Source organism: Cheilinus undulatus, linkage group 2 (genome assembly GCF_018320785.1).
Source record: "Cheilinus undulatus linkage group 2, ASM1832078v1, whole genome shotgun sequence".
Taxonomy (NCBI): domain Eukaryota; kingdom Metazoa; phylum Chordata; class Actinopteri; order Labriformes; family Labridae; genus Cheilinus; species Cheilinus undulatus.
In genome coordinates, this window is record NC_054866.1 from 43,099,716 (window position 1) to 43,114,156 (window position 14,441).

General features: G+C 39.3%; 1 protein-coding gene across 1 annotated transcript in view; it reads left to right on the forward strand.

The window, feature by feature from the left end:
• Nucleotides 1-14,441, forward strand: part of fndc3a (fibronectin type III domain containing 3A) — an 83,133-nt gene that overhangs the window by 28,061 nt on the left and 40,631 nt on the right. The window contains exon 3 of the mRNA XM_041799750.1: nucleotides 717-792. Within this exon, the coding sequence (XP_041655684.1) occupies nucleotides 717-792 (76 nt within the window). The remainder of the gene's footprint in view (nucleotides 1-716; nucleotides 793-14,441) is intronic.

A 14,441-nucleotide genomic window follows, 5' to 3' on the forward strand; every position in this document is an offset into this window, starting at 1 on the left:
GGACTAGGGTTAAATTGTTTATTTTCCTTCCTTTTTGGTTTATGCAATTTTTCTTTTACCACATTAAGTACATTTTGCACGTCATAAATACTCATTGGTTACAAATATCGTAATCAGTCTCATGAACTACTCATTGTTATCATGTCAGCCCTTACAAAACAGTATCAGCCGACCCCTATGTGATAAGATTGGCATTCGGCAACAGCCCACACTACATCTGTGTCGTCACTAGCTCAGCCCCTGCAGTCTGTCAGTCTTGCTCTCACTGAGTTTCTGCTCATGTTTGGTCGCTCATAAAAATTTGATGGACTTTGGTCCTGATAACAGTTGGTGTTGTGGGAAGTAAAGTAATGCATGTTTCACTTTTTATTCATGCTGGTCTGTTTCTGTTTTTCCTCACCTGTCTCTGCTTAGCATTACCTTCATTCTAGACATATCAGAAATGCTTTGTATGACAAGAGGCCATGCAATTTCCCCCTTCTATTGTATTCAGTTGGCTGGGTTTTCAGTGTAACACCAGACTAGTGGGTGCTTTTACAGAAATGTGGTGGCTTGTATTCACACTTCTACAGTTGAGGAGAATTTGTGAGACCTTGTATTTGTACAACACTAGATTAACTTTTAGGAAAAAAATCAGCTGCAGCCTCGTTTTTACATGTAAATCACCTAAAAGTGAACTTAAATAGTCAAATAAACTGTTTGTTGTCTCTCCACAGGTAATCCTGGTGCAGGTAAACCCAGGTGAGGCCTTTACTATTCGACGAGAGGATGGTCAGTTTCAGTGTATCACAGGTAAGGAAACAGCCCTGTTTTTTTTCTTTACAGTATAATTATGGCTTTAATGTCATCCTGGTGTAATGGAAACTCACAAAATGCTAATTTTCTTAACCCTCAGTTGGAGTAAAACAAAACGTTACAGACAGGATGTCCATGTCCAGAAATGGCAGCATACATAAATAACAATAGAAATAATAAGCATATTTTTTACAACTTCTTTTGCATCATCAGTATCAATACATAATCAAGAGTAGACCAAAAACATCAAATATGAGTTCTTTTTTGGGAATTTAACCCCTTAAATGCCAGTTTAAATGCAAAAACCTGTATGTTTATAATGTAAAACACACAAAATAAAGTATTTTTATATGCCACATGCAAATTGGATTTCCCTACAGGGGATTATCCCAGGTTTGATTTTGATAATAACGGGCAACAACTTTGACTTTTTTTTTTTTTTTTTTTTTAATTTTAAGATTTAAAAAATTGTTTTGCTCAGGGTGTAACTGGCATTTATTTGACGCCTCGTGTTAAAGCAATAAAAATATTATGGCTTTTTTAAATGTCCAACTTTTTTGCAATAATATCAAATATTGATCATTTTTGGGGAATTCAGTTCTTTAAATGCCAGTTAAAGTAAAACAAAATAAAAGATTTGTAGTGTAAAACACACAAAAAAGAAGTTAATTTTATATACTGCATGCTATTTAGGTTTCTGTAACAGGGGATTAGCACGGTGTTGATTCTGTTAATGATAATAGATTAAAAAAAATTTCACTCAGGGTGTAAGATGTATATATATATATATATATATATATATATATATATATATAAATATATATATAAAAAAATATATATATATATATATTTAAATATATTAATAGCAATAAAAATATGTTTTATTTAATGCACCTTTTTTTTTGCTAATTTTCTAAATCAAGAACAGACTTAATCATAAATAGCAATTTTGAGAACAGCTTTACTGCCAGATTAAGTGCAAGAACCCCTGATTTTTTTGCATTATATATATATATATATATATATATATATATGGTTTTTTTTTCTAAGAAATCTAAGAAAAAACAATCATTCAAGGTTTAAGCAGCAAATTTTGGTTACGGTATATACAGTTGAAACCAGAAGTTTACATACACTATATAAAAAGGCACATAAACTTTTTTTTCTCACCATCTAACATTAAATCAGATTAAACTTTTCCTGTTTTGGTCAATTAGGATTACCAAAATTATTTCTATTTGCTAAATGCCATAATAATGAGAGAGATCATTTTTTAGACAATACTTTATTATTTTCTTGAGAGTCAGAAGTTTACATACATTTCATTAGTATTTGGTAGCATTGCCTTTAAACTGTATGACTTGGGTCAGATGTTTTGGATATGCTTCCACAAGCTTCTCACAATAGTTTGCAGGAATTTTGGCCCATTCCTCCCGGCAGAACTGGTGTAACTGAGCCAAGTTTGTAGGCCGCCTTGCTCGCATATGCCTTTTCAGCTCTGCCCATAAATTTTCAATGGGATTGAGATCAGGGCTTTGTGATGGCCACTCCAAAACATTGACTTTGTTATCCTTAAGCCACTTTGTAACCAGTTTGGCAGTATGCTTAGGGTCACTGGAGGTCCATTTGGAAACCCCATTTGCGCCCAAGCTTTAACTTCCTGGCTGATGTCTTGAGATGTTGCTTCAGTATTTCCACATAATGTTCTTTCCTCATGATGCCATCTATGTTGTGAAGTACACCAGTCCCTCCTGCAGCAAAACAACCCCACAACATGATGCTGCCACCCCCATGTTTGACAGTTGGGATGGTGTTCTCAGGCTTGCAAGCTTCCCCCTTTTTTCTCCAAATGTAACGATGGTCATTATGGCCAAAAAGTTCAATTTTAGTTTCATCAGACCATAGAACATGTCTCCAGAAATTAAGGTCTTTGTCCCTGTGTGCATTTGCAAACTGTAATCTGGCTTTTTTATGTTTCTTTTGAGTAATGGCTTCTTCCTGGGAGAGTGGCCTTTCAGCCCATGTCGGTACAGGACTTGTTTGACTGTTGATAATGACACACTCTTACCAGCTTCAGCCAGCATCTTCACAAGGTCTTTTGCTTTTGTTCTTGGGTTGAGATGCACTTTTCAGACCAAAGTACGTTCATCTCTGGGACACAGAACCCATCTCCTTCCTGAGCGGTATGATGACTGGACATTCCCATACTTGCGTATAATTGTTTGAACAGATGAACGTGGCACCTTCAGGCATCTGGAAATTGCACCCAAGGATCAACCAGACTTGTGCAAGTCCACAATTCTCTTCCTGATATCTTGGCTGATTTCTTTTGATTTTCCCATGATGTTACACAAAGAAGCGGTGTGTTTCAGGTGTGCCTTAAAATACATCCACAGGTGTGCCTCTAATTAACTCAAATGTTGTCAGTAAACCTATCAGAGGCTTCCAAAGACATGACATCATCATCTGGGCTTTCCCAAATTGTTTAAAGGCATGGTAATCTTAGTGTATGTAAACTTCTGACTTTTAAGAAAATAATTAAAAATTGTCTAAAAAATGATCTTGGTTTCAACTGTATTAATAGCAGTGAAAATGTTAAACTTTTGAAAAATTTACATTTTTTCATTAATTTTCTTAGTAGGGATCGGACCTGATCATAAATATCAGCATTGATTAATTTGGGGGAATTTAACCATTACAGGTTCTGATATTGAAATCTGTTGACAAAATACTTGCTGTCCAAAATGTACTTTGTTAGCACAAGCACAGTCAGACTGATAAAAAAAATAATAATTTGGCCCATATCTATTCATGAACTTTATCATGCAGTGAACGTGTCCCTGTATAACTGTTTTAATAACATCCATTGTTCTTTTTACAAGCACATTTTCTTTACATTTCAAAAAGACCTAGGTCATTCATGTTATTTGATGATGTGCTTTTGAAAAGGCAGACAGTTAAATACTGTATGTGGCTGAGATATGGCATTCCTAAATGCAAAAAGCTAAATAAAATCAAACTCCAGCATTGCTTCCCTGAAACGTTTTATGTACAACATGCTCTTTGGCTTATTGTCCCAGAAGTGGCCCCACCTCCTGCTCTGAAAAATGCTACACATGGTGCAGTATACTTTTCAGAGCCAAAGCTCCGCTGCTCCAGCAGAGAGTGCTCCAGAGAAAGAAGACGGCACATTGTCACTCTGTGAGTTGTGGGGCATTGTGACCGCCAGACAAATGTATTTTTGACTGCACTCTTCATAGAGCTGCTGAAGCTCTGAGAAAGTATGGCTCACTTAAAATGCTGAGTACTCAGCTTATACCCTGTAAATCTGTGGAAAGCTTAGAAAAAAGTCTGCAAACCACAGTAAATCACTGTAAAGATGGGAAATGCACAGAGCAGGGTTCATAGATCAGTGGGATTTCTCAAAATGAATGTTAGCATAATGTTTTATTTGTAAGAGGTTGGGTAAACAGGAAAATGTGCAAAACCAAATGAAAGGGTGATCAGACTGACACAAGAGCAATCTCTTTATACGTCTGACTTTAACATTTTAATCAGCATTTCCTGCATTCACCTTCACCTAGATTCATTGAGCTCCTTTGAGTGTGCAGTGAAAAGGGAGGGGCCTGGCCAGAAAGCATTGACGTATTTTCACTGAAATGATCACAGGATGACAGTCATGTCTCACAGCTCCCAGACACCCCTCAATGACATAACTGCATCTTATTTTTCCAGCCAGTATAGATAAATATACATCCTGAAAGAATGGGTTATATAAGCGTGATATGACTTCTCACATTAATGCATGCACCTTCTCTTTATTGATGTTTTTATTACAACAGTACCTTTACATGCCGCCGCCCCTGGACTGTCATAATCCAGATCACAATCTTTTTTTTGGCTCTGCTATCTGAATGTCATTTGGCGTGCTGCTCTTCTGCCTTAATTTACCAGATTATAATATGAACTGTGCACTGATAGACTATAATAGACTGAAATAAGCATGTGCTATAATTACAGTGTGGTGGTAGTGGAGTTAGGCCAGAAAGGCGGTGTTTGAGTAAGATTTGTTACACATTCTTATTTGTCCTGATGACAGTTATTTCCTTCTCTTCAATTGTTGGTGATTGTGCTGGCTTTGTGACAGCAACAATGAAGTCTGGCTCCAGTATGCCTCTGACACTGCGAACGGAAGACAGCTGGAGTATTTGTTGAAGGAGGAGATGTGGGGCCATAATTGTAAATGATTATGATAAAATGTTTGTGCTCTGGAAACGATAGATGTAAAACATGATTTGCTTTGCCCTCCATGGATTCACATTTCTGTAAGGTCAAAGGACGGTCTTTTTATGTCTTGATACGGAAAAGTAAAGCAAACTAAAGGATGGCAGCGTGATAAAGGTTTGTGAGCTGCTCTACTTTTGACCGCAGTGTTGTTATATTACTCATTAGCATATATTTAATGGCCCTGGTTTAGACCCCCACCGTCTGTCTCGAGATAAGCCCACTTGCATTTTATGTCTCTACTCTTTGCCTTACCTTGTGATGAATGCGATAATCAGTAGGTTTGTGCAGTAGGACTCAGGCATGCAGGTTTAAATGACGAAGAGTTATAAAGTGATGCTACCTGGGCAGAGAGCCATCATACAGTTCACTCACGCAGGGACTCTTCTCCCTACTCCTGTCTGACTGAGCTCCCACCCCGGCCCCCCATTATGAGCTGAGTAAACCTTCCTAATGGGGAGCGAGCATACATGGTCTCTCCATCAGAGGGGAAACAAAGAGCTGAGAGGTGCCACATAGATCAGTGTGACTGCTACTAACTGGCCTGTCACAGGCTGCACTCATCTCTGTGTGACGTGAATGGAGGGATGACTCACCGCTCGCCGTGCAAGGAGCTAGGAAGACAGGCGTGTGTGCGGGCATGCATCTATGCACATGTGGTTACTCGGTCTAGTCTGTTGTGTGTACACAACATACTTTCCCTGCTCACTACAGTGTCTGTTCTCCATATGCATGCTTTCAACTTTGACCCTGGTGTGTGCTGACAGGGACAGTGTGATGCTGTTCCACAGCCAGGACAATCTGGTTTAATCAAATATCTCCGAGTCTGTTCCATCCCACACTGATTTGTGTATTCAGTCTGTATTTTTAGCAGCTGGATGTGCGTAATTGCTACTCTTTAGCGCATGACAGCCTGCCTAATATGAACAGACAGTCTTGTAAAATGCAGTTTATAGAAGACATTTGCCTTTGTGATATCTGCCTAGGAGGAGAGGCCTTGAGCAAAAGAAGCTAATTAGAGTGGCCATTTAGCATCTTCCTGCTCTTGCTATCGCCCTTGCCATAAGGGGAGTTCTGTATGCGAGTGGACAAGACCTCACAGCTTTAACCCCGTCTTGGCCTTTATCCGCACCGTCACTGTTGATCTGTCGGATGTACCGCTGACACCAGGTGAAAGACTACCTGATACGCCAGGTGACTGATGAGACGAGTCAGCATCAAGACCATTGGGCTGATTAGATCCTCTTCTTCTTCTGACTTAGACTGCCACTGATTTGCATCACTTTGGATGATTCAGACTCTGGCTGATGACTGAAAGCACCGTGTAGTTCCACTGAGCTTATTGAGCCTGATAGAGATGTGCTTCTTTTCTCTAAAGCCAAGACAGTCATCCTGGCATCTCCACGGGGAGCTAAAGATTGTGTGGGTGTATGTGGGTGTAAATGTGTGTCCACTGAACATTTGCATGTGAACACCTGGTGCAGTTTGTGGCCATGATGCTGGTGTCCTTCCTGTTGATTCCTGAAATACTGGTCAGTCAGCCCCGTCTGTCTGTCCTTCTTAATCCTTATCTCTTCTTACAACTTAACTATAGGATATCTCATCTCATTCTATATAGTGCTGCAGGGTCAAGCTATTTACAGAAAAAATTCAAATATTGTCATAGGATTTACTGGTAGGAGGACCTACTTTTTAAATAGACATTTTTAACACTCATCTGTCCAAGAAATGAAAACAGTCCAAGCTGCTGAATAACTTGGACTGTTTACAGCCTGGTTATGTTAGGAAATAAGTCTTTTAACCAGCTATGTTGGACATGTTATATCTGGTCTGTGCAATCACATTCTACAGTGGATAAGAGGCCAATAAAGCAAAGAGGTTTTGATACAGGGGTGACGCATACTTTCAGACAGTCTCTCTCAAATCACATTTACAGTGTTGCGTTTAGCTGTGCAAGCAGAAAGTTTCGCAAAAAAGCGATTTAACAGATGAAAAGAGCAGTCTCAGAAGAGAAATTCAAACCCTGCTTATATTCTCACCTCCACACAGCTGGCTGGTCATGGTGTGAAGGGAGTGTGAATGTCAAATTGTCATTTGCCGAAAGTTGCAGACAGAACCCACCAGTCTGGCATTCAGAAGAGTTTGTGCGTTTGTCGGGGTTGCTGTCCAGGGGCTAAACTCCCCACTTTAGAAGCAAAATGCATGATAAAAAAATCAGCATTTCAATGATTTTATAACATCTCAGTTTCAAAGAAAATGTCTGCACAATTCTAGTTCACTTTACATTGTAATTTTGTAAATTAAAGTTGTTGTAATTTCTAGTACTGAACAAGCAGGACACCTGAGATATTATCTTTCAGAAATGCAAGATACAATTTTTGCCTTGTTTTCTTTGTATTAACGGCAAGTGTTCAGATTTAGCTGGTACATATCAGAAAAAAATATAAACAATATCAGTTTCTGCTTATGATGTCTGACAGTACATTTACATCTACTTAGAAAAAGTCTGATTTATTGAATTAGTACAACTAAAACTGGACCTTTTAAAGACATTCTAATCCGACTCAACCTTGCAAAGCTAATGGATTTGCTGAAACACGACCAATCAGAGTCATTTGAGGAGAACAAGGCGGCAGCTATGCGGGGGATTTTGTTGTTCTGTAAGCAAGTAAACAACGGCTGCCGCTGGTGAGGTGAATAGCTTGGATGTTGCGGCAGTATGCAGCAGTTTTATCTGAACTGTACAGAGCAAAGATCCACATTGAAAGCTTTTCATAGTGAAACAGATGTTTAAGCTCTTCTTCTGACTTGCTTTGCCATGAATTTAATTCACCAACTGGCTCCACTGATATGAACGATAATGGCTGGTTCTACGTCGTATGTCTTACCACTGATTGACCCGTCGTGAATGTGACAGACAGAACATTTGTCCAGTCACCCTAAGAGAATTTCTTCAAAGGTTCTGCCTGTCCCAGACACAGATTATTGGTGAATGCCTAGATGGATATGAAATATTCCCCAGGGAATATTTGAAACAGTCTGTCTGGGTAGTGAGGTTAAGTCTAACTGAGATCGTACCAAGTTCTACATCTCAAATTTTGAACTAACATCTTTAGATAATTCAGTTGGAAATCAATTTACTCTTAAATGCATCTCCTCAAATTGAGCCATACTGGACTCTTGTACATTCTCCAGTGTCCACACTAACTTTGACTTAGAAGATGAACAGCACATACATGGGGTATCATAAGTTGTGTGCATCACACTTGCAGCCAAAGTTAAATTTGTGCAAATTTTACTGAGCTGTAAAGTTTTTAGTCTTTTCACTTTTCTGCATAGAACCAGTCATTTGCACAGTCAACCTGAAGAATCTCCAGTTGTAATTAAGTGGTCTTACTATACTGTTGTGAAGACTGGAAGTTGACTGATGGTCAGGGGTACCAACTGGACTCCTCTGTGCTTGATATGGGGAATGTAGTTGTTTTTACAGGCACCTGGCCTGCTTTCCTGGGCCTTATCCATCTCATCGCATACAAGGTGCTTTGGACCTGTAGGGCTGGTCCATATGCCTGGGGTGACCATGTGCATTGTGGAGGGGGCAGCTGGGAAGATACCTGGAGAGATGGGGCATGAGGTTAGCACAGGCCTTGAGGATTGCAACCAGGGGGCTGGAGCAGCACAGGACAAAGGTTGATGTGGCAAAGGGCCAAACCGGCATATGATCCTATATCTTAAGGTGAGAGTCACAGATTTTCCAGCATGTAGGCAACACTTGGGTGGGTCATCCAGGTATATTTGCTGACCGTTTTTTTTTTTGTCTTTTTAAGTCCACACATAATCACCATCTATGGACAAAAGAGAAGCATCTATCAGTATGTCCCTCTAGTAAATACACCATTTGAGGAGTGATGTCTCTTGTTAGAAAGAAAGCTTTTAATGCTGTCTCTTGAGCATTTTTTGCACCCACTTGTTGTCAGTATTATCCTGTACTCCTGCACTCCAAGATGATGCTTGCAATTTGCTACCTCATCAACAATAAGCTTGCAGCTCAGCTTCAGTAGTTGTGGAATTCAAGTGACGCATTTCAGAAGATGAGTGGTGTTATTTTAGTGTGTTCAAACATACTGTTGTACTGCTGATGAATACTCTCTAAAGAGCAGAAAAACACAAAGTATGAGTGAGATCAGAGTTTGTCCAATGGGTCACATTTTCTGCCCTGTAATAAAACTGTCCTCTAGATCAGCTTTTGGATAAACATCAGCTACTTACATCTGCCCATGCCATATTATTTGCTGATGGCTGACGTTTGTAAAAAGGGCTGATATCTGCTCATACCGATGTTAAACCGATGCATCTGTGCATCCCTTATTCAGACCCTGCCATTGAATTTATGTTGTAGCTGATGAGTGGGCTGCAAGGTCACTAAACCATCAAGTGACAATGGCCTTTAACTGGAGGGGGCTGGTGTCTCAGGTTTTGTCCATGATTTGATAGTACACACAGACCCTTACCATGTGCCTGATCATATCTGTCAAGCTTTAAGGCTATACATACACACAATAGTGGGGTGTTTGCATGCTCCCTCTTCCAGAAAAAAAAAATCTCCCCACATATGTTTGACATAATTGGACCACAAACATTAGACACATTAGCCATATTAGCACATGATTTTTCTACTCTCCACCTCCCCCACCTAACACAGAGAACATGCTGACTATTGTGCGTGAGAACACACACACAGTCTCGGTTCATTCACAGCTTCTGCAGTGTGTAGCTCCAAGAATGACTGAGCTTGTGACTCATTCTCCCATTGCTGTGTTCATACCAAGCGGGAGGGAGAAAGGATGGAGAGGATGAGAGAAAATGAAGGGAAGGAGGTGTGTCGGAAAAAACCTTTTGTTTTCCTTCTAAGTTTAGCTGAGGATGGGATGTCCAGACTGTGTACACTCAGCTGCTTTTGTGCTTGTTAAATAACCATTTTCGATGGGTTTATGAGGTCAAAGCGGGGTGCTGTAGTTTTAGGGTGAAATCGTCATACCCTAGACAGAGCCAAACAATTCATTATTGAAAAAACCCCTCTCTATTTAGCTGAGGGCAGCAGCAGTGCGATGTTCTGTAATAAGCACAAGCATGAAGGTTACTGATTCCCTCCCCTCCTGTACACGTCATTTATGCCATTGGGGCTGCATGAAAACACACATTTGCCTTAAAATATCAAAGATTCACACAGCGTTGTCTAACACCTAAAATAATGTCTGTATTTATTGTGGTGCTGTCTAGCTTCCTCCCTCAGGCTCCTGTTTGCAGAGATCACCAATGAATGCCCATTTACTGATTTTTTTTTTACTCTTACTTCCATCCTCTTTGTGCCTGGATTGGCAGTGTCTGGATGCTAACAGACATGCTGTGAAGAAGAAGCCAGGCGGAGGAGAGGGAACACATCCTTCCTAATCTGCTAATAGAATGTTACGCTTACTGAAAATTACTACCCCCTTAATTAATGCCAGATCTTCCCTGCCTGCAAGCAAAATGTGCCATGCCATGCTTTAGAAGAAGCGTTTGCCCCTGTGTCATCACTCGAATTACAAGGTTAGGGTTTTAACTCGCAATTAGTACTTTTTGTGTTATTGACAGTTGAGTTCTTAGCCTCTCTTCCATGCTCAGCTGTGATTATTAACCTCTGTCAGTCTTCTCACCCTCCCTTGCCTTTCCTCTCTCTCCTCTTTATTTGTGGATGGAGACAATTTATTAGCTCTAATTAATAATCAGGCCTGCTCCATCTTTATAGGCTCACAGTTCATCATGTTGCCATTGAGAGCTTATTGAAGGCTCCCATATGAAACCTCTCCCTGTCTTACTGCCTGTCTCACTCTTTTCTTCCTGCCTGTGCTCATGTTTTAGTCTTCTCTTAACCCAACCAGCCTTCTTCTTACTCCTCCTACCTTCTTTTATTCTCCGTATCTAATTGATGGTTCATTTGTACATCCGATTAAACCTGACAGTTTACTTGGATTGTTTCTTTAAGAGCCACGTCTGTCTGGATTTCCTCCATTTTCACTGAGCTTTGGCTAAACCTGCGTGAAGTCCCGCTTGTTTATTAAGATCTGTATCCATTTTAGACTACAGGAAACACGTGGATGCTTAAAGTGGCCATGCTTATGGTGACACCCAGTTATGGTAGGGCTGGGTACAGGCTGTCTGCATGGTCTTAAAAAGTATTTTAACATGATAGATTAAAAAAAAGTTCAGGCTTTTTAAAGCAAAAAAAAAAAGCCCATAACGTTGAAAATTTTGATTTTGTTTTCAGTTTTAAAATATGTTACTCTAGGTAACTGCATTTGTTGAGTGAGATTCTGATGGATGTCTCCCAGATCTGCCATCAATCTGAATTCTTGTTTGATTTCTGCCCCATTGAGCTATCTGCACATCCGTAAAGCTGCGCTTTGCCCCTAGTTAGCAAGTTAACTATGTGATGGAGTGATGTGTGCATGTAGTTGATACACAAATGCAAGTTTTGCAGAAGTGGTTGAAGGAGAAGGTGTTTCTGCTGAGGCTTGGACCAACACTTGTGAACATTTTGCAGGATTTTGCAAATAAAAAGCAGCTTTGCAGTGAAGCTATTGCCTAGTGTAATAATAGCACAGAATCTACTAATGTTAACATGCACATAACTGACTTCACTGTAACTGGTTAGACACCGAAGACTCAACAGGGTCTTAAATTGCATCGAGAGGTTCTTAAAAAGGGCCTCTTAAAGTATTAGATTGAATGTCAGGCACAAAATCATATCTCAGTATTTCTCAGCTGAGTGGTGATATATATCACAATATATTTCTGTAAAGGGACGACTGTGGCTCAGAAGGTAGTCAGTCATCTAGCAATTGTAAGGTTTTGAGTTCAGTCCTCAGCTCCTGCAGTCACATGTTGATGTGTCCTTGCTTCGTCGGTGGCATGCACATTGATGGATGTGTTTGAATCGGATTGGCAAATCCTGATGGCCGATTCTCCATAGCTACCTTTGCCATCAGAGTGTGAATGTGGAGTTAATGGGGATGAATTTATGTTCCTTACAAATGTGGAACCATTTAAAAGTGAAAAAAAAACAGGTTTTTAACAGTATAAGATTTAATGCCAAGAAGCATTGTGAAAACAAAAATATAACACAAATTTTCTTTCTTACTGTGCTAGGTTTATTTTGGCCATAAAAGTAATTATTGCACTTTCCTCATTGTTATTATACAGCATTCTTTTTTTATATTTTCTGTTTTTCCACTCATTTAAATTCATTCATTGCTTGTTTTTCAAGTTCGATAATAGCATGTAATGTAAAATCAGTAAAATCAATGAGTACTTATGTTAACTGTAATGTAATTACCAATCAAAATAATCATGATTATGATTTTTGCCAATTCGAGCAGCCCAAGTCCTAGACATCTATTTTTATACATTTTTTTGTTTGTAGTTTGTACATTTTTTGTCATTTGGCTGCTATTCACCACCACAATGGATTTGAAACAAAACATAAACACGTGACTGATGTGTGGACTTTCGGCTTTCATAAAAATATGGCATTTACTAAATTTAATTCACAGTGCCTCCATTATCAGTAACTCAAAAGTACTCGAGCAAACTGGCATAATTTAAAAAAAAAAAAAAAAAAGCAGGTTTTGATACTTGGATGAAAATCCTTTGGTGTTAATGACTGCATGAAGTCTGGAGCCCATGGACAGGACTAGATTCTGAGTTTCCTCCCTGGAGAAGCTTTGTCATTCCTTTAATGCAACGGTTTTGCTTGTTTGTGGGTCTTTCTACCTCCACTTTAGCCTTCAGTAACTTAAAAGGTGCTCTGCTGGACTTCGATCAGGTGATAGGAATATTCCATTTACTCACTTGCAGAAACTCTTTTTGCTTTCACAACATGTGTTAGGTCTTTTTCTGTCTGCACTGTAGTGCAGTGTTTCACCAGTTTAGCAGCATTTTGCTGAATGTGAGCGTTTTCTTGTAAAGTCTATGCAAGAGTTCCTGCCTTGAATGTTACCAGTGGCTTGCACCTTCCTGTACATGCCCTGTATTTACGTTCATGAAGGCATCTCTTGATTACAGACTTTGACAATGATGCACAGACTTCCTCTGGGGTATTTTTGACTTCTGTAAAAGCCATGAAGGAGTTTTTCTTCACCAAGGAAATGAATCACCAATCATCCACTTTAGTTGTCTTAGTAAAAGCAAAGTAATAAAAACTGTGCAGCTGCCTTAAAATTCAGAAAAACTCCTAGTGTATATTGTAGAAAAAGCATAGGGAGCTTATATTCATATTATCTTTACTCCAAAATCTCCATTATTTCGATAATTAGTGGTATCAAAAAGTATAGATTCTTAATGACCTCTTGTCATCAGGGTCCAAAACTAACTTTTTCACTTACCAGCCAGCCTGGCTGGTAAGTGAAATTTTTTACCAGCCAGGCAGATATTTTACCAGCCAACCAAATAAAAATTGCTTATAAGCGTTACAATTTGCTATTAGTATTATTTAACATGCCATTTGGGTCTTGTATGTGATTCTCAATCAATATTTTAATATTATGCACTAATACTAGCAATAATGTATGCTAAAAGAGACCAAAAGTGAGTAAAAAGACCCTTATTATGTATAGAACAACAAATGAACTGCTTCTGTCGATTCTTGTTTTTCTAACGTCACAATTCTAACCCTCCTTTATCTGGGCTAGGCAAAATGACTCAAGAGATACTCTGGTGGAGTTACTTTAAAATTTATTTTTGGTTTATCATTTATTGATTATTCTATTTTTCTTAGAAGTTTAGTTTTCTTACGTTTGGTTTAGTTTTAAACCTTATGGTCCACTGAAGAGCCTACAACAAATGAATTTATTTATTTTTTGTATGCAGTCTTCACTAACAATCTAAATGAACCAAAAAGAGACGATAGAAAAAACTGTCTAGGTGCCTTCACAGTGCGGTTAATCTGTAGTCTGGACATAGAGGGGTGAGCATCTCCTGCTCTAACCGCAGCTAAGAGGGACTACTGCGCGAGGAGTTGGCTGCCTTTCAGTGCTTTGGGACAAAGAGGGGCCCACGGGCCCCCGCTGTTCAAGAGGCGCTATAACGATATGTGCTTTCATGTCAGAGTCTTCAAAAGTCTCCAGTAACACCAGAGAAAAAGAGAAAAAGAGTCGCTAGAGGGGTCTGAAAACTCACTAATATAGCGACCTTGCAGTGTTGCTAAATTGGCAACACTGCAAGGAGATACAGCTGCAGTAACAACCAGCTATCCAACTCGGCACACCGTGAATGACATCATGACTGACGCACCTATGTGACCAAAGATTGTCTCGCTTGAAATA